The 24189-nt window shown below is 48.0% G+C and overlaps 1 protein-coding gene across 4 annotated transcripts in view; it reads right to left on the bottom strand.

Moving 5' to 3' along the window:
- Positions 1-2328: 2328 nt before the first annotated feature.
- ARHGAP36 (Rho GTPase activating protein 36) overlaps positions 2329-24189 on the bottom strand; it is a 51792-nt gene continuing 29931 nt past the window's right edge. For 3 of the 4 annotated variants that reach the window (XM_045471630.1, XM_045471629.1, XM_045471628.1), the window contains exons 2-12: positions 10247-10405; positions 8976-9041; positions 8238-8473; positions 7791-7983; positions 7522-7577; positions 7127-7277; positions 6525-6673; positions 6170-6346; positions 5840-5937; positions 5597-5703; positions 2329-3585 (exon numbers count right to left, since the gene is read on the bottom strand). In XM_045471630.1, the coding sequence (XP_045327586.1) occupies positions 3428-3585; positions 5597-5703; positions 5840-5937; positions 6170-6346; positions 6525-6673; positions 7127-7277; positions 7522-7577; positions 7791-7983; positions 8238-8473; positions 8976-9041; positions 10247-10355 (1500 nt within the window). In that variant the 5' untranslated portion in view covers positions 10356-10405 and the 3' untranslated portion in view covers positions 2329-3427. Of the gene's footprint in view, positions 3586-5596; positions 5704-5839; positions 5938-6169; positions 6347-6524; positions 6674-7126; positions 7278-7521; positions 7578-7790; positions 7984-8237; positions 8474-8975; positions 9042-10246; positions 10706-24189 lie in introns of those variants that run through there. The other variant, XM_045471627.1, reaches the window with a different exon arrangement.

Raw genomic sequence — 24189 nt, 5'->3', positions numbered from 1 at the left:
TGTTCAGAGGACCTCAAACCTAAGACTAACTAGTGCAGGTGTGGTATTTGGAGGGCAAAGGGTTGAAGAGGTGGTCGGTTCCAAATTGATATGCCCTGACATCTGACTGGATGAGGGAAGAAGTAAAGAAGAAAGGAAAGGCTTGAGGCACTAGGCACCTCAATGCAGCCAAATAGCAGATGCGTGGGACCCAGCCACTGTTAGGAGATTCAAGACACAATGGGATATTGAACTTGACCCCTCAGAAGTCCAGTCATACCCAGTGATGCCAAGTGATTGGTTGAAGCACTAAGAAGTTAAAGGACAGGGTGGTGAGGGTGAGACCAGGCTGTGCGGGATGGGTCTTCTGTGTGGATATTGTCAAGGCCACCGGGGATGAGACCAGGACTTGGAGTGTCAAGGAAGTCTCTTGAGATCTCCCTTAGAGTATGGGGAAGAGTGGGGATTATGCCCACGTCCATTTGTCACTCTCAGTTCAAACCCTCTGGTTAGCAGTCAGCACTGGGGAGGAATGCAAGGGAAACAATAAGATCAGGGAAAAAACCTGGTTTCAGGGAAGGCCTGGAAGTAAAAGGAACGTTTTGAAACAATCAACTTTCCTGCTTATTATCTGGTTTATTGGTTGGTTTTTAAGCTGAGTGGGGAAAGTACAGGCAAACTCTTCTGGGGACACATTTTACTATGTTAGCCCTGTAAAGTTCTGGAATGGCAGTCAGAAGGTTTGTCTGAATATTAATCCAGATCTCTGACCTCAAGTCAGCTGTTTGCCAATATAAACCTTTTGTGTGACCATTTATATAAGAACAGAGTTGGAATAAATGAGCTTTACATTTCCCACTGGCTTTAATACATATGGGCCCTAGATGCATATGCTAGGGTCCGCATGAGCTAGCACAGTTGTTGTCTAGTAGCTTGTTCTATCTAGAGAGAAAGGACCTATAAGGAAGGAGGGTGAACCTTGCTTGTTAAAAGTGCAAATCCCATTCGAATAACTCCCCCAAGACATCACAAAGCATCTTCTTGTCAGAGGAAGAATTCTAAAATGGATGGCCCAGGATAATCTAGTGGTGAAACACCGGAGCTTTGGAGACTGGCTGTTTTCCACTAACCAGGTGTTTAATTTGGGCAGATTATTTGACCTCTCTGTATCTCACTGTTTGCCAGGAAACAACGAGGATTACAGTAGCATGTACTTCATAGAGTTGTGAATATTAAATAAAATGATGCATGTAAAGCTTCAAACCCAGTGTCAGACACTTTGGAATAACTCAATATATGTCAATGATTATTATAATAATTATGAAAATTATTATGGGAGGGACCCAATGTTATTACATTTCTGCTCTCTGTAAAACTCTATGTGAGGAAATATCCTAAAGCAAAGTGTACAAAAATAAATAATACACAACATTTCACTCTCCCGGGGCCCTGTGCCTGACACAGGAAATTTCCAAGCATGTCATGGAGTCTTAAGTTTTCAAGAAAGGTTGGAGGTCCTGTCAATCAAACAGCAACGCGTTCTTCTCTTGCCCTGAAAATCATGTATTTCCAGATGTTTTCAGGTTTTCATTTTTCACCAATCCAAAGGGGATTTCTCAGTTGAGAACATCTAGTGATGTCTCCCTTTATCCCCCTCCTTTTCCCTTTAGAGGCCCTCCTCTTAAGCTTCATTCTTTCCAGTTTCTCTTTCATCCCTTCTCAACCATTTATCCGACTTTAACCCTTTCATTCTCTTTATTCAACTAGAGCACTTCCCCTTTCTTCCATTTTACTCCACACCCTCCTCCCCTTTATCCCATGTCCCCCTCCCCTTTATTCCATGTCGCCCACCCTTCCCCTTTATGCTCCATCACTTCCGCCTCTTTATTCTCCATCACCTCTGCTTTTTATTCCCCATCACCCCCATTTTGTCCCCATTACCTCCATCCCTTTATCTCACATCATCCCCCCCCTTATCCCACATCACTCTTCCCCTTCATACCCCATCATCTCCTCCTTATTCCGCATAACCCTTCCCCTTTTGTCCTTCTGACCTCCAACACTTTATTCCCAATCATCTCTTTTCTTTATTCCTTACCCCCTCTCCTTTATTCTGTGTCACCTCTCTCCTTTATCCCCCATCACCCCTCCCCTTTATTCTACACACCCCCTGCTTTAGTCCATTCCCCCACATCCCATTATTCCATGTCACCCCCTCTCCTTTATCCCTCTTCCCTATTTCTCTTTCCCCTTCAGCTCTAGTCAGAGCTTCCCAACTCACCAATCCAATTTTCAAATTAAACACACACACACACACACACACACACACACAGTAAGCCATGAATATGCTGCTGTCACAACACAGATGTTTATTAATGATTAAATGCCAGAGAAGTTTTAACAATCACAAATCTTCGAGCTCTGCGGTTGTTACCCATTGTGTGATCAATTTCTATCCCTCAATACAATACATTCTTCATTCTACGGACCTTAGCAGTTGTTACCCCTCAATATCAGCTATAATTTTGGATGTCATACATAACCCATATCTGCGTGTTACCAGAGCATGTCCCGCAAATTTGTACCGTCCTGCAGAGAGGAGCTACAGAGACGATAGGTAAGAACGTTTGGAATCAGGTGACTTGAACTACTTGGAACTATGTGTCTCTACCTAACTAGCTGTTTTGCTGACAACAGGGTGTGAACTCCAGCTGTCTGCAAAACAGATCTAGGTAATAAAATCAAATTTTTCCTCTAAATTTTGACCCCAGAAGGCTAGTTAGGCTTACATTTGAGGTTTCCCTGTTAGCGTGACCTGAGCAAAACTGCACAGAATTTTGGGGGTGGCTATTTGATGAGCCATTGGTCTAAATAATTTGGGGCGGGCAAAAAATCCTGAGGTGGTGGAGTTGCTGCGGGGACACGGCTATGAGTTGGTGTGACATGGTTTAGCGTTAATTGTTTGTCAGCTGTCAGTCCTGACATGACGTCCTAGCATGCCTCTTGAGGGCCTTTGCAATTGAGCTCTTGGGAGGAGGGAAGGAAAGTCAGGAAAAACATGCAATTCCCTTTTTTGGGGGGAGGGAAAGCACCTCGAGATTTGTGAGCTTCTCTGGGACAAGGTGTTTACCACAAATGTCACATCAATTAAAGGACAGGCTGTAGTGTGGGAAAGCCAGGATCAGGGGTAAAAGAGAAAGGCAAGGTAGCACCAGGGAGCCTGGGCATGACACAGAAACATCTCTGCTTGTACTAGCTGAAGAGACCAAACATCCCCAGTGAAGGGGCTGGCAGTGTGTTTGGAATTCTCAGCCTGACCCGAGCATCAGGTGGAAATCCTTCTTACCCTCAGATCTTTACCCTCAACGTTTCTTCAATGTTTCCTGTGACATCCCAGGTCTACCCCCACCCTTTTCCCCTGTCCGGCACCTTATAGAAGGAAAAACATCTAAGGAAAGAAGTAGCCGATGCCAGTTTTGGCCTCCTTCTCCCGGGGCACACGGAGCAATGGGCGGTCTTGCTCCGGAATGGGGGGGTTACCCGCTCCTTCCTCATCGTCATGGGAACGGGCAGTGCCGGGAGGCACAGCTGGCTCCTCAGAGGAACCTGGAAAATAGTAACAGTGTTAACTCCTTAATGTTTCCAGACTTCATACTTTGCACAGCACGCAGGGGACTAAGACCTAATTTTGCACTTCAAATACAATACGAAGCAAGAAGTTAGAGTAGGAAAGATTATCCCTGTTTGACATGTTAAGAAAACTGCAGCCTAACAGTGGAACACATATCTCTAAATCTAGGCCCCCTGTAGAAGGTGGTGGGGGTAGGGCTGGGTTAGAAAACAGGAAGAGTGAGACAGATACCCCGTGCTTACAGCAAATGGACAATACCACCGGGCAGGCGGGGAAGAGGGCGGCCCCCTAACAACCACCACCACCCTACAACCAGCCTGACTAATTTTACTAAGCAAATGAGTAACAAAGCTGGAGCCGGAAGCTTACAGCACTTCGTGAAGGGGAGAAAGCAGGTGTCAGTCATCAATGACTCTGGGGAGGATTTGTGGTCCATGACTTGGCCAGGCTGAGACTTGTTTTTAAGGAGGGTGGTATCTACAAGAAATGTAACATCTGCATCTTCTTTGTGGAACTTTATTGCCTTTGGACTCCAAACTTCTCTAGAGTCAAGATCATTAGGCATTGGGACAGCCTCCACATTCATGATTTCATCAAGACTGACAGTAAGGTCTGGCTGAGGGTCTGGAATTGTGTTGAGAATGGAGACATCTTCAGGCTCTGGAACCAAGTTGGTAACTTCATCCTCTTCAAAAGTGTTGGCTCGGTCTTTCTGAGAACTGGGAATTTCATTGTGAATTTCAGCATCCCCAGGCTCTGGAACCACATTAAATACTGAGTCTTTTTCAAGACGGGGGTTTTCTTTAGAGTCTCGGATTCCACTGACATCAGAGGCTTCTTCGTGTCTTGGGATTTCTTCAGTAACTGAAGATTCTTCCTGGTCTTGAATGTCATCAAAATCAGAGACATCTTCAGGGCTCGTTACCACATGGAGAGCTGGGACCTCTTCAGGGTTGGAGCCTTCCTCGGAGCCTGCAATTCCATTGAATTCTGGAGTTTCTTCCTGATCTGGAATTTCTTCAGTATCTGAGGTTTCTTCATCATTTGGGACTCCATCAAGAGCTGGTACCTCTTCAAGATTGGGATCTTCTTCAGAGTCTGAGAGTCCATTAACCTCTGGGGATTCTTCATGATTTAGGATTTCATGACCCCCAGGGGCTTCCTCAGGGCTTGGCAACATATGAAGAGCTGGGACTTCTTCAAAATCAAGGTCTTCATCAGAACTTGAAATCCCATTGACCTCTGGGGCTTCTTCGTGGCCTGGAATTGCTTCAGCATTCGAGGATACATCATTTGGGATTTCATCAAGAGCCGGAACCTCTTCAAGATTGGGATCTTCTTCAGAATCTGGGTTTTCATCATGTTCTGAAGCATCTGCATGGTCTGAGATTTCATCGGTATCTGAGGCTTCTTCATTGTTCAGGATTACATCGAGATAGGGAATTCCTGCAAGGTCAAGATTTTGGTTGTCTTCAAAATCTGGCCCTTCTTCAAGGTTGTGGTTTGGGTTTTCTCCAGGATTTGAGATTTCTTGCACATCTGGGGCTCCTTCAGGGTCTGGGACCATATCAAAATATGGTATTTCTTCAAAGTCTGGGATTTCAATGAGTTCGGGAATTTCATCATCAGAGTCTAGAATATCTTCAAGGGGAGGAAGATCATCAAAATTCAGGGTATCATCATCGTCATCATCATCGTTGTCGTCGTCCTCATCATCTTCTTCTTCATCAAGCTCTGGTATGCCTTCAAGATGTGGGCCTTGAATCTCAAGATCATTTGGGATCTCAAGACCTTGAATTTCCCCAAAGACTACTCCTTGATGGAGATACTCAAATACTAGCTCTTCATGGCCTGACACATCTTCCTCAGAGGACTCATCTTCCTCAAGGGGCTCATCTTCAGCAAGGACCTGGCCTTCAGGAAGGGCCTGACTTTCACTAAGGGACTGACCTTCAGCAAGGGCCTGACGTCCAGCAGGGAACTGACCTTCATCAAAGGGCTTGCTCTGAGCAAGGACAGCAGCCCGGGCTTCAGCAGAAGTTTCCACTGGATCAGAAAGTAAAGCATCCTCTTCCATCTTTATTCGTGCACTCCTGGGTGGAAATGAATTTGGAAAAGCAAGTCAGTTTTCATACTTGGTTTGCCTAACATGACGGTGGTCTTGGATTGAAAGCCCCCATAGGAGATTCTGCTTCAGGCTAAGCTTAAACAAACCAAGAAAACACTCACTGTATCTTCCTCAAATTCCTGCGTCTGATAAAATCCAGGGCTTCAGGACTGGATTTCCACACACGCTTAGCAACCTGCTTCTGAATATGGGGAGGCACCTGAGGGTAAAATGAGCAATGTTAGCCTTTATTACACAACATTTAAAAATTTATACTCCTCTCTATCAGGTACCCAGGACAGAAGATACCATGACCACTGAATGCAGGAGGAATTTCTGGAAGATTTAGTGGCTGCCTGCTTTGGCTACTGTCAGGGATGCATGTATGACCCTCACTTGCCTTGTGAATAGGAGAAAGCTATGAAGGAAGTTTGTCCAAAAGCTCCCTTTACCTGGAAGAGGATATCCCAGTTATCAATCATGGCACGGACCACATTGACAGAAGCAACATAGTGGTCAATCCCCAGTCTTGTTTTCCTGGACTCCCTCTTGGCAAATCTCCCCTTCTTCAGGAGAGCAGATCCAAACACCAGAGCCAAGTTGGTGGAAGTCATACGGTTGCCTGAAACCTACAAAAAGGAAAGCAGAAAGTGATCGACTCTGAGGCAGTAATGGAAATGACACAAATATGAATGTCTCCTTTTGTTCTTGTTTCCTTCTCCTACCGTCTGTCTCTGTGTCTCTCTCATACACTCCCACACATGTCCCCTACTACAGCTCTCATTACCATTCTCCACAGGTTTTTACCAACTGTCCGTCAATGCCAATGGAGTCCTCGCAGTTCTCAGTGATCTTATGCAGGGCCTTCAGCAGACGCTCCAAGGTATCACTGTGGCAGGGTGGCATCAGATAAACCAGCAACTGCAGGGCAGAAAGCTGATCCTGTGGCTTTAGAGCTAGAAGAAGGAAAGCAGTGGATGGCTCAGGGGGCTAGCCTTGACAGCAGCCTGATACCAAAAGACATGTGATTATGCTTGAAAACTGAGGAAGAGCTATGGAGGAAGTACTCAGGCATCTTGTCTTTGCTCATTCCCAAAGCATTTGAGCTCAGGAGCCCTGAAAGCAAGAAGTGCTCCCATCAAAAGCAGATCCCTTCTACAGAACCTAGGTTCCTCTTTGCCCTGGGAGGACACACACAGCTTCAAGAAGCTCTAGAGAAATCTCCCAACAATAGACTTACAATGGACTATTAAGAGATCTAGGGAAAGCAATCTGGATAGGTGTTTTCATCTTCTGATGTTTACTCTGTTTTAGTTCCCTGGGGTCCTGCAGCCAGACCCCTGTCCCTACCGCCCCCCTCCCCATACTATTTCCCCTCCTTGCCTGACAAGGGACAACACAAGACTCACTTGCTGTCAGGAGGAAGGACATGTACAGATCGTCTGGCAGCAGAGAGTCCTTCATGTCCCGGAAAAACTCCTTGAGGAGTGCAGCCACATCATGCACATTCTGATTGTCATCCAGCACTACATCCAGACCTTGATCAAATTCTTCACGGAGCTAGAAAAAAGGGAGAGAAGACATGGACCCTCTGCCCTGCCCATCACGTGCTCCCTCCTGGCATTTCCTTCCATAAGTCTCAAGCTTCAGTGGAGGTGGCTGGCAATATGGCATGACTGAGGGGCTAGAAAGAAGACGTTGATCCCCCCCACCAGGCATGAAACTCCACTCAGATCTATGGGGAAGACACCGCCACCTGTTTTTCCTCACTCAAGGAACATAGGTGTAAACAGAGCCAGTTTACCTGACGCACTCTCTCTGCCGAGTATTCCAGGGTGAAAATTCCCACTGTGCTTAAGCCTGAAAGAAAAGACCAGGAGAGGCTAAGTATCTCTGGTCCCCTTCCCCATGGCATTTCCCCTCTCCCCAACTGAATCCCAGCCCCAGCTGGTGGCAGGGGAATGTTCCCACCCTTCACCCTGTGTCCTCTTTTCTCTACCCATTTCTAGAACACCATTCTTGCCCTTTAATTGCCTCCTACCTTGATTACACCATCATTCTCAGCCCCCTTACCATGTTTCTCAATGAAGCTGCAGCAAGCCTCAACAACCTGGGGGATTTGTTTAGCAATCGGATTGAGGCTCATTTTCCTTTTGGATCCCAGAAGTCGCTGGCCAATCGGAAAGGAAATCTTGGAAAGTTGCAGGGTCTGCAGCAGCAGGGCCCCATCCTCCAGTTCAGCCAGGCTGTCCACGGACACTGCACCCTGTGAAGAAACCAAAACTATCTTAAAGGGGGGGGGGGGGGCAGGAGGGTCACTTTGGACCTTCCTGGGGTTGTGTCACATTCATAACAGGAGACCTTCTCTCCGTGGGAAGCCAATTACACCCCCCCCCCCACACACACACACACACATGTTCTCTTCAGCACTCCCTCCCTCTGAGGTCACAGGCCTTGACCCTCCCGCCCTGCATCGATGGACACCTCAGGGACGGCCACTGCTTGGAGGGTTCAACTCACTCGACGCCCACGGCGGGTAAACTCCCGGGGCAAGGTGGGCTCATCCCGTCTGCGACTGAAAAAGCGCCTGATGCGGCCAAACATCCTTTGCACCACGTTTCCCCGACGACGTCCCGAAGTCTGACCAGTGGATTCTTCAATCTGCATCGCAGCTGTTAGTTCAAGATGCTTGCGGCGGGTAAGCTCATTCACCAGGACCTCTTCCAGGCGAATGCCAAACGTCTTGAGTGATACGACTGGGGAGCCAGGGAGAGAAAGAATGAGACACGTCAACGCTCCGCAGCGCTTAAATCAGGAGAAGTGCAGGGGCTGTAGCGCTCCTCTAAGCAACCGCCCGCAGCCAACCCCACCCCTCCAGACCCGCAGCGCCCCTCCCTGGGGAGGGAGCCAAAAAGACCCTGCAGTGGTTTGGCGGAAGCAGCTCCACTACCCCGACGGAGCTCGGGATCCCTGCCTTAGGTCCTGCCAGGGGGGTGACAGCCTTGAAGCAATGAGGGCAGTTCCTTCTGGGCGACTGTCTGGGGTGGATCCACGGGGAAGGCTTAGGGAAATCTGCTGGGACCGCCCCGCGTCTGCAGCTAGTGCGCCATTTCCTGAAACATCCCCTGTGGGGTTGGGGGGGGGGGTTGAGTACCCCCAGAAGCAATGGGCACCGCCGAGTCTCCAGTAGCCAGGCACACAATGGCGGGGGGGGGGGGGTAAAGCCCCATTTATTTCCTAAGTACGAGAGCCCCTCACCCCTCTGCTGTCCTCTCAGAATCAGAAACCACTTCTCCAAGGTGTTTGGACGGTCAATAGGTAGAGCTATGGGAAGAGAAAAAGAAAAGACACGCACACTCACACAAATAGGATTTGATAAATGATGAAAACATCGCAATGTATTGATCTGCGGGGGAGGGGGCGGAGCAAACAGCTCCGACCTGACCGCTGAAAGTGTTTTGCTTTCTCCCAGCCTCAGTTTCCCCGTTTGACAACGGGACCAAGCCTATCTACCACCCCTGAGACTCCAAGAATTTAACCGAATCAGACGATCGGAGGCGCCTCGTGCGCAGCGCGCCCCGTGTCACGCACCAGCAGCAGCTCCGCACAGGGCTTCAGACACACATTGCGGACTCTGGGGCGCTGCGACCGTGCAACAGGCTAGGGGAGGGGCTCCGCCTGCGTCCCGGCGGCAAGTAGGGGTCGCCAAGTTCCTGTGGGCGCGCTCGCGCCCGGGCTGCCGTCGGCTCCCCACACCGCAGCCCCGGCAGCGGGGACACGCGCCGTCCCCGCTCTCAGACCCCCGCAGCGGGGTCTCCTCGTCCCTAGCGTGGCGTCCCCAGGTTACGGCCGCCGCGCGCGCCCGGCGCGCCCCCCGCCCCTCGCACTTTTCTCTGCCGCGGGGGCGCCCCTCGGCCCGTGCGCCCCTTCCCACCTCCCCGGGGCCGCCCAGCCCCCTGCACGCTCGGGCCCCATCCAGGGTTGCGTCCCGCTCGCTCACCCGCAGCCGGCTGAGGGGGGGGGGGGGCAGCGATCGCAGCGCACCTCCCGCCGACGCTCCCGCGCCCGCACCGCCCTCCCTCTCTGTGCCCGGATTGGCGCGTGTCTCTCTCGCTGTCTCGCTATCTCCCCGGACTCGCCGTCTCTCGAGCACGCCGTCTCTGTGCGTCCTGGTCCCTTCTCAAAGGGTCCCTCTGCGCCTCCTCCTCGCTCTGACTCCTCGCACCGCACCTGGTGCGTCAGTCTTTTCACCTGCCCTCTGTCCACCTGTCTGTCCCTGCCTTCCGCCTGTCTGACCGCCCCCTCAAGCCCCCAGGCTTCGACCCAACTCAAGTAATCTTGACCTCTTCCACAATTCAACCAAAACCCTTCAACTCCTGCTTCCTCAGTGGTCCGGGCTCCAGGGGAACCGAGCGGGGCCGAGACCAGGCGGGAGCCCCTCCCACCCTCCTGGACCCCAGACTCGGCCCGTCCTGCCCGGGGGTCCGCTCGCTCGAAGGCGGGGACACCACGCTCCGGGGCCGGCTCACCTCGGTCAGGTTTGAATTCAGAGAGGAAATGTCTGGCCACGAGTTCGTGGTAAGCAGTCTCTTGCAGCTTCAGACGCTCCAGCTCCGACAGACTGTGTATTGATATCATTTTCGTCCTGCGGTCCGGATTGTGTCCTGGGGCTCCTCCCAGGACGTTCACTAAAAAAAGGAAGGCGGACAACAACAGCAAAGGGGGCATGATTCTGGGGCACAGTGTCCTTGCTGCCTTCAGAAAAGGAATGCAGCCACCCATTCTGGAATCGGATGATATCAAGGCTGCATCATCCAATTGTCACTGGACCTGGTGGAAGGAGCTATGGGGGGGAGGGTGGTAAAGGGGGAGGGAAAACTGGGAGGCGGCTTCACCCTCAAGCATAGCTGCCTCTGGTTGCTTATTTGAAGAAAAAAAAAAAAAAAAACCAACTTAAAAAAAAATCATCCCTGAACCGATAGTCCAGAAAAGAGAAAACCTAATTAGGCAGAAGAAGAAAAAGGAGGAGGAGGAGGAGGAGGAGGAGGAGGAGGAGAAAAGAAAGAAAGAAAGAAAGAAAGAAAAAGAAAGTAAAGAAAAAAAGGAAGAAAAAAGAAGGAAAAAAGAGATTAAAAAGAAAACCAACCAACCTTATTCACAATTGTAAAATATACATTGAGACAAGTATAAGGTAATATTTTCCCTCAATTAATTAGAACATTGATAGAGTTCATTTAATGGTGATACTCTGTGCTGTCCAGGCTGGATGAAATGGGCACATTCATTTAGGTTAGGAGCACTGAAAATGTGTACAACTTTTCCAGAAGGCAAACGGGGCACATAAGTATGGAGCCAAAAATCATCCCCAGGCCCTTTGACCTAGTAATTCCCCTTCTAGGAATCTGTCTTAATGAAATCTACCTTCGGACAGGCAAAAACATATGTACATGAGCCATAACAGGAAAAAATTTAGGGGAAAAAAGCTAGCCCAGTAATGAGACTAGTTATATAAATTATGGAACGACCACAGTCTGGAAAATTATGAAATCATTAAAGTGATATTTACAAAGAGCTTTTAAACAGCGAATACAAAATATAGAATTGTGTTAATTATGATTACAACCATGTGAAGGAAAATCTGCATAAAAATAAAAGACTGAAAGAAATTCACCCCAATATGAACAGCATCTTTATTAAGTGGTAGGATTTTGTTTGCCTTTGCTTTTTCTCTATTTACTAAAAATTGTGAGACTTGATTATATTATGTTTTTCATGAAAACACCATCAGTTTGTATCAAAAGAAACAAACATTGTTTCCTGGCCATTTCTACTGAGTCTCCTCCCAACACAGAACTGGTGATCAGAGTGCAGTTTGTCTTAGTGTTCTGGCAAACCTGTTTTCCATGTCCCTTCTCCATGGCGCCCAGTATCCCATACTGCTGCTCCCAGGCTGCATAGGATCCCCCAGTGGGGATCTCTCTGGACCCCACACAGCATTCTTCCCCACACATCCTGGCCTCATTTGTTCTTTCATTCATTCATTTATTTTAAAAATTCTGTATTAATTACTCACTTTGTGCCAGGCACTAAAGATTCAACTATGGGCAAATGAAACTACTCCTTTCATAAAAGATTTAACAGTGCAGTGAAGGAGATACACAGGTTGGTAACAATTTACAAAACCTTGTGAGAAGTCAATGGCCAAGATATCAACAAAGTACTGTGAGAGCAGAAAGGAGGAAACAGTATCTAAGTCTGCCTGGAGATGGGGGGGGGGGGGCGTCCAGAAAGAGAACATCTTGTGCAAAGGCAAAGAGATGTGAGAGAGGTTGTCATATTCTTAAAGCTGTAGAAAAGGGGATGTTAGGAGATAAATCTGCATAAGCAGGCATGAACTGAGGAATGGCCCTGTAAGCCATATTATGGAACTGGACTTTCTCCTGAAGGCAGTAGGGAACTACTGCAGGGTTTTAAGTGGAGAGGGACAGAGTCAGAGCTGCAGTTGGAAAAATCACAGGGAGCAGTGAAAAGCCTGGTCTGAGTAGAGAGTCTGAAGTAGGTAGATCAGCCAAGAGGCAAAGAGATGCTGATACAAGCCAGTGTCACTGGGGCTGGGGCTGGGGTAGGATTCTATGGGTAGAATTGACAGAGCTTAGGGGAATTGTAATAAGAAGGACAGAATTTAGGACAGCTCCAAAGGTTATAGTTTGGGTGAGTGTGTGGATTCTGGCTCTTGATAGAGAAAATAATTTGGGACATAGGGAACTAAACCTTTTGACAATAAGGGAAGGGGTCACATGCCATTTCTTGGAGCTCCCCTTTGCCATGGAGTTTTACGGTAATATTCTATATATCATAGTTGAGTAGGCGGCTGAAATCCCAAAGATCAGGTAATGTGGCTTTGACAGAGGAAAAGCAGGTAGGTGTTTATCATTCAACAATTTATACAAATGAGCTCTGTCCAGAACAAGCACACAAACAAACCCACAAACTCACCAAAATACCACCCTTGTTTTGTTTCCAAAATTCTCTTTTGCCCACTTTCCTTAATAGCCAAAGTCACGCTTATCAAAAATAAGTTCTTACCAGATAACTGAAGTGCAGTATGAGAAAAGGCGAGGAGTCTTTCTATGGTTTTTGAACTGAGCTAGGAGGAAAAATCCTTAGCATGGATTTTTTAAATCTCCTTCAACTCCAAAGCACCATTCCCTGGACCCAAACTGAACGCCTAAGCCCAACCACCAAACTTTGTCCACAAGATGATCATTTTAACCAAAGACATATGCACAGCACCCACCTCAGTCCCAGACTAAGTCCCTAGCAATCCCCCATTCACAATAGCTGGTCCAGACTCTATTAGCCAAGGGTCTCATCCTGACACAGCCTAGCTCTGCTTAATTTTTTTTCAGGTTACTCCCCCTCTCCCTTTCCCCAATTCAGGCATATTTGTACCTGCTTTGAAGTTGCAGCTATTTCTTCTTGCCAAGGCTTACCAGATCTGGTCATCTGAAGAGTATAGCTGGTTCTTTTACCCAGAAACCAAGATGAAAATCTATCCCTCTCCCCCCCCCCAAATAAGGTAAGAACAAATAAGAAAATCTCAAAACAACACCAGCCAAAAAGGAGAGAGACAGAGAGAAAAGCCTTTGAGAGATGAGTCAGCCTAGATGCTTACAATTATGAAGGAAATCAAAGGCCTTAGAATAAACCGTTTGTCATTGCCTCCTGCTCAAAGATACAGGGCTAAACTTAAGAGCAATCATATGCTGCTATTCTGCCAGCAAAACTGACACCGTCTTGCTTGCTTTCAACCCTCTCAAGCCACCAGAAGAATACAGGACAGAAGTAGAGTTAGGAAGGCCAGTGTGCCCAGACAGGAAGCAGATGGGGGGGGGGGGCAAGTAAGCAGGTTTCAACACCAAAAGAGACACAGAAACAGGTTCTTGAGATTTGAATACTTGTCCTCAGGCTTGGTTTTCCAAGCTGAGTACAAAAGGAGGCTCCTCACAGGGAACAAGGTGCCAAGAGACCTCTCCTGCTCCAAAGTGTCTTCCTCTTCCCCTTTCAGCATGCCTTAGGGCTGGCCTGAAGTGACCATGGCATCAAAAAATATACAAGAAAGAAGAGGAAAGCAAGGCCTCTCAGTTTCAGCCTAGAATTCAAGACATTTGCAAAAACGAAGTCTTTAGATATATATCTGCAGGGGCCACTGGAGTCAGAACTAAATAGAATGCAGTTCAAAGCCAAGCTTTACAATATCTTGGCTGTGTGACCTTAGGAAAATCAGTTGAATTCTCTGAGCTTCAGTGGCTTCCTATATAAAATGGGAAAATGATGCAGTACCCATTTCAGCAGTTGTGTGAGAATAAATGAATAATGCATGCGTGATATTTAGCATTGGTTTTTAATAAAAACGTTGATCTTGAAGGTTCTTTGCAAAGGAGTTTACGAGAAAATATCAGGTTTCAAAAGTAATTACATAAAATTAGAATTTGTATCAATGCATACAAAGTCTTACTCTGTTCAAGCTCTACTAAATTTGAATTAAATTAAAACAGGTAAAGAGATCTTGGGAGACTGTTGGGAATAGGTCTTTCTTCTTCAGTCTCCAACAGCCTCAGGGTCAAGTTTAAAAAAAGTCATCTTACAAAATAGGAAAACTAACTGCATAGATCAATTTTTTAAATGCTATTATTCAGGTTAGCAAAATGCCTATATGTCTCACAATTTCTTTTTCTTTCAAACCATCCAATTTTACACTGACACTGGCAAAAGAAAGCATAATTAATTGTATGTAGATCAGTAGAGGGGCTAGGATATTAGCAGATGCGGAAACAGAGAATTTGAACAAAGACCAGAGGGAGACCCAGAGCAAGTCTCCAGAAATACAAAAGGGGGAAACACATTTGGGTATCATCAGGCCTGTTCCTCACATCCTGCCGAAATGCATGGCACAGATGGAGAAACAAATTAACGTCAGAAAGGTCACCCTCTCCGACATTGTGAGGACAGGAATGCTTTCAGCTAGGCATAAATCCATAGCCCTCACAATCTGGAGGACTAATTTACTCCACTGTCCCCATCAAATAGTTAGGGATGGCATAGCACTCACCAGTAAACCCCTTAAAAAAAAAACAGGGGACTTCACGGATGCCATCATTTGAATTCCTATAACCTAGGCACTTTATGGCACCATCAGAATTTTGCTCCAAGCTTTTGATGGCGCTTCAGAGTTTGAGAAATTGATAGTGCATGAGCTTGAGTGCCCCACAGGCATTGTGCTATGTTATTCAAATGTCTACAGGCAGTGACAATAGATAAAGACATCCCTGTTAATGTATCACAATATGGGAAAGAGATACAGGTCTCCAGATAAAAATGTTTGAGCACCAGTTTGGTCTGCTGGCACATTACCTCATTCATCTCTGAGTGTTAATGAGTTAGCCTTTAAGTCGTTATCCCATAACCTCCATTTTGGCAAAGGCTGCAGTCATGATGAACAAAATGGCTCATTTTATCCTACGCTGTGATGGTGCCCCCAAGATAATTAAATTTGGGAGCAGTGCTCTTCTATACGCGGAGTCAGCTCATCATGCCATAGCTGAAGCTCATAAACTGGAGGTAGTACTGTTAAAGTATATTGAGGAAACTTCTGGCTTTTCTGACACACATTATTGAATGTTTCAGGAATTGCTTAGTATATTAAAATGGATCACAGAGAGAAAGGACCTTAGCCATCACCTAGTCCAAAGCTTCCATTCTACAGTTTAGAAAACTGAGGCTCAGAGAGAGAGATGCAAGTTTGCCAAAGGCCACACAGCAATTTGACAGCAGAATCTAGACAAGAACCCAGTTCTTCTCAGTCCTGGGGCTCTTTCCACTGCTCCCTCCACCTTTACTCTTAATAGCTGCAAAACAATGCACAGCTAATTAATGAAATCAAAAGAATGGACATATAATCAAAGTGTGAGTCAATAAGCCAGGGGAGGTCATATCTGAAGGCAGAAAACCACCACAAAGAACAATCTCTGTAAAATAAGTATGGTAGTCACTGTATAGAACGTGGGATGCCCTTTTTAAATTTTATTGACTAAAGAAACAACTCAAGCCCAGGACGGTGAGAGGCAATCTTTATGCTGTAAACATCCCAAAGGATAGTGTAAACAAGGTGATGTGACATCAAATACAACAAGATATAGATATTCCCACTATTATCTGCAGGATGTGTCAGAGTGCGTAATAGCGCTGGCATCACAAGCTGTGTTGCTGTTTTTCCCCCTCTTTTGGTTGCTGCTTCTATTATGTTGTGGCAGAAAAACTAAAAAAATAAGATGTTCCATCAATAGGAGGTAAATTTTTTTAAATGTCTGACTTGTCTTGTGCTTTTCATTTTCTTAAAAGCTTTCAAAATGTCCATTATCTCTAGGCCCTAGCACACAGTAGGTGTTCAATAAGTATTTGTTGGGTGAATCATAGGATTATAAATTTCAAGGGTTTTGAGAGAACATAAGGTCTTGTCATTAAAACAAAAACAGCTCTTCGTGATTCATGGATAAATGAATCATGCCATTTTATTCTCATAACAACCCCTGGGAAGGAGGGAGGTGGGTATTATGTTTCCGTATTTTACAGATAACAACAAACTAGGGCTCTGAGGAGGTTGTGACTTACCTGAGGTTACACGAAAACACCATGGAGGAATATGATCTGGGAACCAGCTGTCCCTACCTATCCTCAGGCCAGGCTTTCCTTTCCCACTAAACCATGGTATTTCTTGGTGTTCAGCTGCTGCCTGAGACTGGGACAGTCTGAACTGAGACTGAATTCTTTCCTAAGAAGGTGGCTGGATTTCTGAGGTCTCATTTATACACACTCTTCTTGGGAAATGGTAATAAAGGTAGATTAGATAGATCAATTAATCAATTGATAGATAGATACGACAGGTAAATATGATGATGATGATGATGATGATGATGATGTTGAAAGAAAGAGACAGAGAGAGTGACAGTGACAGAGAGAGACAGAGAGAGAAGGCTCAGGAAAGGACTATTACAAAAGATAGAGAACAGGAGTGGGTAGAGGGAAAAGGCACCAAAAACCCTATGTATTCCTCCCACCGCATCCCTCATCCTAGCCTACCCCCAAGCTGACAGCATGCCATCCTGAAAAGGTCCTGAGATATGGACTGGAACTTGGGTTCAAATCCCAGCCTTGCCACATGTAAGTTCACACACTCACCAACCAAGTGACCTGTAGCAAATTATCTCACTTTCCTGAGCCTCAGTTCCATCACCTTGCAAAACAAGAATCATGATACCTATTAGCTATGACTGTGGTAAAGATTAAATAAAAGACAGGGTGGAATGAAATAATTCTCCAAAGGGTACAGTGCTGCACCAAGGTGAGGAATTGTCCCCAAATATATATGAAAGTGAAATTTGAGAGGAAGACTGAGAAGTGCTCTGGAATGAGGCAGACAGCATCCCCACTGAAGAATGCCCTCACACCATCCTTTGAAAGCAAAGGTGGCTACTCACCCCCTGTCAGCAGGAAGCACACACTTTTCAGAGGGGATGAGTAAAGGTGTTTCTTCACTAGGTCTTTCGATGATCAGAGATGCAAGGCAACTGTGTGTGTGGAGGGAATGGGGGCTAGTCTAGGCTGCAAAATGTAGATAAAAGATAACTGGCCCACAAAAGGGATTTAGTCCCTACCTTTGGCTTCTGAAGCACAGTGTGCAAGCCATCCATGCTACAGATGGTGGAGGAAAGTGGGGAGCCATCTAAAGTGGAAAGCCCCAGTTTCTGCCCTTGGGATCTTGCAGCCGAGTTGGAGGTCACCTTAATGTCAGGAATCTGAAGGACTATCAAGAAAGGCCCATGGGTCTAATGTCATTCTTTCCTGCACTAATTTAAATCCATTTCCTCTCCTTTTTTACTTTAAGGAACATTAAGAATTGACTATTTCCTCAGGTCCACTAGCACTAAGAAGACCCTTACTCAGCTGTGGGTTGTCAGTAAACTCTGATTCGTTTTTCCCCTCTTTTCAACATCCCTGCCACCCCAAGCCCCCCTCTTTAAGGCACACTCCCTTTCAGACACCCACATTCACTCTCACAGACATCCTCAAGCTCTTTCGCATATGCATTTTATACACACACACACACACACACACACACACAGAATATATTCGCTACAACAGAGAGAAGGAGGGAAACAAGACTCTGCCATCAAGCATTTGTACCTGCAGACCACAGCTGGGGCTTCTCCAGACTGGGCATCAAAGAACTAATGGGGACACTCCCCCAAACTATCTGGACAGATGCCTAGGAAGGAAACCTTTAGAATAAAGTTTTCTCACAATCTGTGCTGACAGCTACCTCTTCCCCATCTTCGTTCCCCCACCCCCACCAGATTCTCTTCTCCTTTGATTGCATCTTCCCCCAACAAGCATCCAATTTCTGCCAGTTTTCTTCTTCTAAATCCTGTCTGAGTGGCTGTCATAGAGAATTGGGGCTGTGGGAGATGTTTCCCAGGTAGTTGTCATGCTATGAATGGTATTTTAAAACTACATTAAAATAACCATATTTTAAAAAATATCAATGTCTGTCTGTCTAACTACCTATCTGTCCCCTCTTCAAAATTAGGTCACTGTCTTGGCTGTGATGCAGTGAAAAAAGAAAAAAAAAAAAAACCCTATACCAGGAGTCAGGAAGCTTGCCTAGTTACTAAGCAGCTGAGTGGCCTTGGGAAAATCTGAGACCATCTCCAAGCCCAAACACAACTGGCGTAATTTATTATTATCCTGTTTATCTAAGAGCACCGTAGAAACACAGCTATCAATTTTTCAGAGTCCTTGATACTTCTACAGGACTTCGCCAACTCCAGGACAGGGGCCACACTGCCTCTGACCACAGTTGGGAAGAGAGAGCGCCCCTCGCCCCTCCGCAGGTCTAAGGGCACCATAGTGTGGAGGGTCTAAGCAGGTCTTCCCATCTCCTGCTCCTGGAGCCCCAGCTGGACCTTCTGCCCTTGACCCCTAGCTCGGTGACCGCAGAGGGGGTGGAGCGGGGGCGGCGCGGACGTTGCACCCTCGGCTTCTGGAGGCTGGTCCTGGGCCTCCGGCTGCCACCGGGGCTGCAGAGCACGGCCTTCTGGCTGGGGTGCGCCACGCGCGTCTCACCCTTGTGTGGCTCGAGATAGCGCAGAAGCTGCGAAGTTAAACAAAGCCCCGCGGCGCGCAAAAACCGCTCTCAGTTACCTCTCCCCCGAGATTTCGAAACATTAAATCTTGCCTGCGTGCGGCAGGTTTGAGCACTGAACGCGGAAACCTGGAACTTGTGCAGCACTCACGGGCTTCCTCTCCCTCCCTCCCTCACGTCGGGTCCTCCGCTTGGAGAGCCCTCACCTCCCATTCTAACCCCTCAGTGGGCTGCACTCAGGCCCCTGGAGCCCTGCCCCAGCACTACCTCTTGGCGACTGTCCTGGTCCGGCCAGGGAGTAAGTGGCTGCGAGACCCGCTGGTCAGTCGTTCGGCGCGACCACGGCCCGTCCTGGGACAAGCTGCAGGCTCTGCGAGCGCTTAGCTCTGCCGCTCAAATTCCCCCACTCTCTGTAAAGCCTTCCCCGGTGGGGCAGGGGTGATTCATAGCAATTTTCCACGCGGCAGCCAGCTCAGTGCCTTACGCATACCTGTTTGCTAAATTCCCTGGGCTACTCCCACTGTTTCTTGCTGTACCCCAGAATCTTCTCTCCCTTTGTTCAACGCTGATCTCTCCTTCAAGATTCAGACCAAGGATCCTTTCCTCTGAGTGTTGCAAATTTCCCCTCCCCTGGCCATGCCACATAATCTCACATTAGGGGTGAAAGAAAGGCAGAGGTGGGGGGTTAGATGGCTAGGAAACTTACCAAAGGGCAGACAGAGATAATTAGTGGCAGAGCCAAGAAGAAGACCCAGAACTCCTGGATCCCAGCTCAGCACACTTTTTGCTACCCCTCATTGCTTCCCTTCTGCCCTGTTTTGTATGGCACTGGAGGGCACAGAACATCTCTTGTTGGCCCCTTGCACACAGGGAGTGCACAGGGAACACCCTCCTCCTCTCCTTGCCTCACTCTTCTGGCTCCTTGTTTCCCATCGTGTCCAGGACCTCTGCCCTTGAAGATTCAGAGACAAAAAGATCATTTTGTTCAAAGACCAGTGCAAGGGCAAACAGAAGCTGACTTCACAAAGTCCTCTACCCACCTGGATGAGAATGGTCTCAGTAACCTCCCCCCCACCCCCCCGCAACACACACACACACACACACACACACACACACACACACACGATAGTCTTCACCTTTCTTTTTCTATCTTCTTGGCACCTGGTGAAATCACAAGGCATCCACACTTGTCCAAACCATCTTACCTTCTAATACCTCTTCCAAAAACTGCTTCCCTTCTCATCTGCAGCCCAGCAATGGAATATACAAATCACTATTCAGCCAAGCAAAAATATATTATTCACAAGTACTAAATATTCTCATCTGATGCAACAAAGGTAATGCAGGGTTATAAACACAAGGTCTCAAGTGGGGAGAATTTCGAATATGCAATTACACCCCCACCCAATTGGATTTTCTCCTCTTCTGGACAAAGTAAATAGACAAAGGGAGGGTGTTGTTGTTGACTTGCAGAGGGACAGGAAGGGAAAAGAAAGAGGAGAGTCAAAAATGCCAGAGTCTATGGGTGAACCTGGCAAGAAGGAGCGGGAAGCAGAGCCTAGGCAAAGGAGACAAGGAAGGAAAGGGAGGGGACAGGAAAGAGGGCAACTGTTGACTCCAGGCAAACACAGATACTGGGGCAGCCCAGGGAGACAAGGACTTATTCCCCAAAGGCTCTGGGATGTGGCTCTTAGGGACCTGCATTGGAAATGAGGTCCAGGAGCCCAGTGGCCAAGTCTCTCTTATTCTCTAGCAAAGGGAGAGAGCTTCTGGCCCTAGAGCTGCAGCACTGGTGGCGCTCTTTTCACTTGAAGTACCACCTTGCCACCATCACGACCAGGAAGATGCCCTCTCCTCCTCCTCCTCCCCCCACCCCTCCCCCTACAGCAATTCAATAAATCTTACCCAACACAGGAATGTAATTTGAATGCTCAGGGCAGTTTTCCTTTCCATTGAAGAAGAGGATCTCTCCCTCTCCTCCTGCTGAAAATGGGCTGGGTACTGCCCCTTTATACATTCTAGAGCACCAGATCAGGAGAGGGGGAGAAAGGGAGGGAGCAGCAGTTTGAAGCTGGTCCAAATTGTCCTTGGCATTCTCTCTCTCTCTCTCTCTCTCTCTCTCTCTCTCTTCCCTGTTGGATTTTTCTGCAGCCCCTCCTTCTGGCCCTGCAGCTCTGCTCCCCTTCCTCGCTGCAGCATCCTGCAGCCATTCCCCCCACGTTTGTGACGTGGCACTGATATTGGGGGGCATCTTTCTGGTGATGCTTGCTTTCTAATGTGGGATCTTAGATTGATATACCAGGGAAAGATTTTAGTTGCCGGTGGGTGGGTGTCACAGAAGATGAAAAGAGAAACCCATTCAGAAAGCCAACTACCTTGCCAGGAGAGCAGCACAGGTCAGTGTTGGGGGCAGTTGGAAGACATGATTTGAACCTGAGTACACAGGGAGCCAAATTAGGCAGAAAAGCGGCGGGTTGTTGGTTTGGGTTACAGTGACTGCCTTGGTGGCATAAATACATAAGTACTTCATGACACATTAGTGAGAAGGTAGGTCACTAAATATCACTTAGCCTCAGTTTTCTCAACTGCAAAATAGGGGAGTAAATGCTCACCCTATAGCACTGTGGGGAAGAGTGTGTGAAATAACATCAGTAAAGTACTTAGTACATGGCCTGGCACAGAGCCCCTTGCCCCCTTAACTTCCTTCTGGTGTTGGACACAGGAAGGAAAAGAGTTTCCCAAGATCACATAGCAAGTAGCAGAGTCAGGATTGGAACCCAGGTAACCCAAACACCCTCCCCAAGAAGGGTGCTTTCCACTCTACTTCCTCCTCTAAGAAGGCTGCCAGGGCTATCCGTGGGGACTTGGCTGGAGTGGAAGTGAGGAGGTGGGTTAGGAGCTGACTGTATGCATTTGTATATAGAGACTCTATCACTCAGCCCCAGCTCCAAGGGCTCAGGCTTCGGCTTCATCCCCCTGCTCACCATCACTCAGGTAATCTCCCCCTGCCATCTTGGACTGATTCATTGCCACTTTAGCACCACCTCTTCTGCTCAACTCTGAGACAGTGACTCACCCTCTTATTGGCCAGGGCCTCTGTCCTCTAGGAAAGAGGCTTTCTTCTTAATTGACTGAAGAAGCCTCAGCCGCAGTGGAACAACACCCTTCCAGGCAGGCTTACAGAGGGAGGGCTTTCAGGAGGAAAGGAATAACCCCTACCCTAAAGCTACTACCTCATCCCCACAGTGCCTGGGGTGCCACTACTGGAGTCCTCGCTCCAGATTCCGTATGATAACTCCGAAGGTATACACTCAAGTTACAGTGGTTCCAGAAGAGTTTACCCAGGACATCTCTTTGCCACATGTAAACAGCCACAGTGCTGTGTCTGGCACTGTGCTAGGCACTGATGAGACATAAGGTAGGAGGAGTGGAACCCAATGAGTGTTCGCCACAAATGTAAAAAAAAAAAAAAAAAAAAAAAAAAAACCGTAATGTGGCAACTTGGAAAGGGGGAGAAAAGAATGCAGGGAGAAGTAAATTAGGAAGTAGCTGTGAGAAATGGAGGTGATGGAGAGAAGGGCTTCACTGCAGCCCCAAGGACAGGGGTTGTGACCTGGACGGTCTTGTGACTATCAAGTGGCATCACTAAAACCACTGCTGCAAACGTTTCCCTTAAACACAGAACATTGCTTAAATAATTGATTGCTAACTGAACCCCTGTTCCTCCTCTGCCTTTTTAACCGGGCTTGGGGGCATCATCTAGTGGCCATATATCCCTCCCTCTGATTCCCTACTTCCCAGTTTCAAATCTTTATCTTTCATTAGAGTTGGGGAGAAGGGGAGGCACTGAAAAGGAATGGACGTCTTCCAGATCTTCACTGGAATAAGCACTTTACATGCGTTTCCTTTCAACTTCACAACAACCCCGCAGACCGAAGTCAGTGACTTGCCAAGCTAGTCAGCTACGAAGTGGCGGAGCTGGGATTCGAACTGAAACGAGGGAAGCCTTCTGCTGGCATGGAACTTTACACAATGCGCTGCAGGGGGCAGGTATCCTCTTCCTCCACCAATCCTCCACTCGCTGTCCATCTGAACAGAAAGGAGGAAAGCAGGCTACAGAAGCCAGATGGTCATCTGGCCGCGGAGCCTTCGGGAGTGACCCCTGTAGCCTGCTACAGTAGGAGGGGACCTCAGAGTTTCCCGCGGGGGCAGGGGGGGTGGGTGCTACGGGGCCAGGAGTGCAAAGCGCCTTTGGCGACTCTACCGCCCCCTGCGGCCGGCCGGTGGCTTCCTGGCCTTGCCTTGGCTGCTGTTCTCAGGAGGGCTGTGTGCTAAGAAAAAGCAAAACAAAGCAAAAAACTCACCGATCGCCCAAGAACTGTCACGGGCTGGTGCGGGGCTGCAGATAGCTCTACCAGATTTGGTGACAAAAACGGGAAGAAGGAACATTTATGACGCCCTACTATGTGTCCAGCATGGGGTCAGTGATTTTTATGCAGAAAATCAGTTGCTTTGCAAAATAATGAGTTCTCCATTGAGAGAAGTCTTCAAGCTAGGTTAGGGCAGGTTTCGCAAAAAGCTTCTCTGCAGATCTAAACTCCTTACTTCTTGAAACCAATAAAGCCCTCCACTCTTGACAGTTGTCCACTCTCTCAGCGAGGGGAGGAAAAAGCACCCGCTGGAGGGGCAGAGGTCAAGTGGAGTAGGGGTCCGGGGGAGGGTGCCGGAGGAGGAGCCTCCCGGGGGGTCGATTGTACTCCGAAGCAAGGTCCCCGCCGAGCCCTCGCGCTCGCCACCCGCGGGCGGATTTCCCCCGACCTTCCAGTTTTCCGGGGGTTGCGACTGGACCCGGCCCGGACCCAACTCAACTCTCTTTGCTTGGGAATGGGGAACGGGCGCGTTAAGGGGGCAACAACTCAGGTCAAAGGGAAAAGAGCGTCTGTGCCTGCACCGCCTCTCTGGCCCATCCCCCCTCCTTCCTTCCCCTCCTCCCCTCCTCGCCCCCTTCTCTTCCGCCCGGAGGGAAGGAGGGGCGGGCTGTGTGTGTATGTATGTATGCATGTACGCGTGTGTGCGCGCGCGCGGGTGCGGTGCGTCTGTGTGTGCGTTCAGTGTGTGGCTGGGTGTGGGGTGTGTGTGCGCGGCGCATGTTTTAGCCCGAGTGCTTGGTGTGCAGTGTATTTGGTTTGCTCTCGGACATAGAGCGTGTGTTTGTGCAGTGTTTGTGTGTGCACGCTTGTAGGTTGCACGTTCCTGCCTGATTATAATGTG

This window comes from Leopardus geoffroyi, chromosome X (assembly GCF_018350155.1).
Source record: "Leopardus geoffroyi isolate Oge1 chromosome X, O.geoffroyi_Oge1_pat1.0, whole genome shotgun sequence".
Classification (NCBI taxonomy): Eukaryota; Metazoa; Chordata; class Mammalia; order Carnivora; family Felidae; genus Leopardus; species Leopardus geoffroyi.
This window is presented reverse-complemented; position numbering and strand designations above follow the sequence as displayed.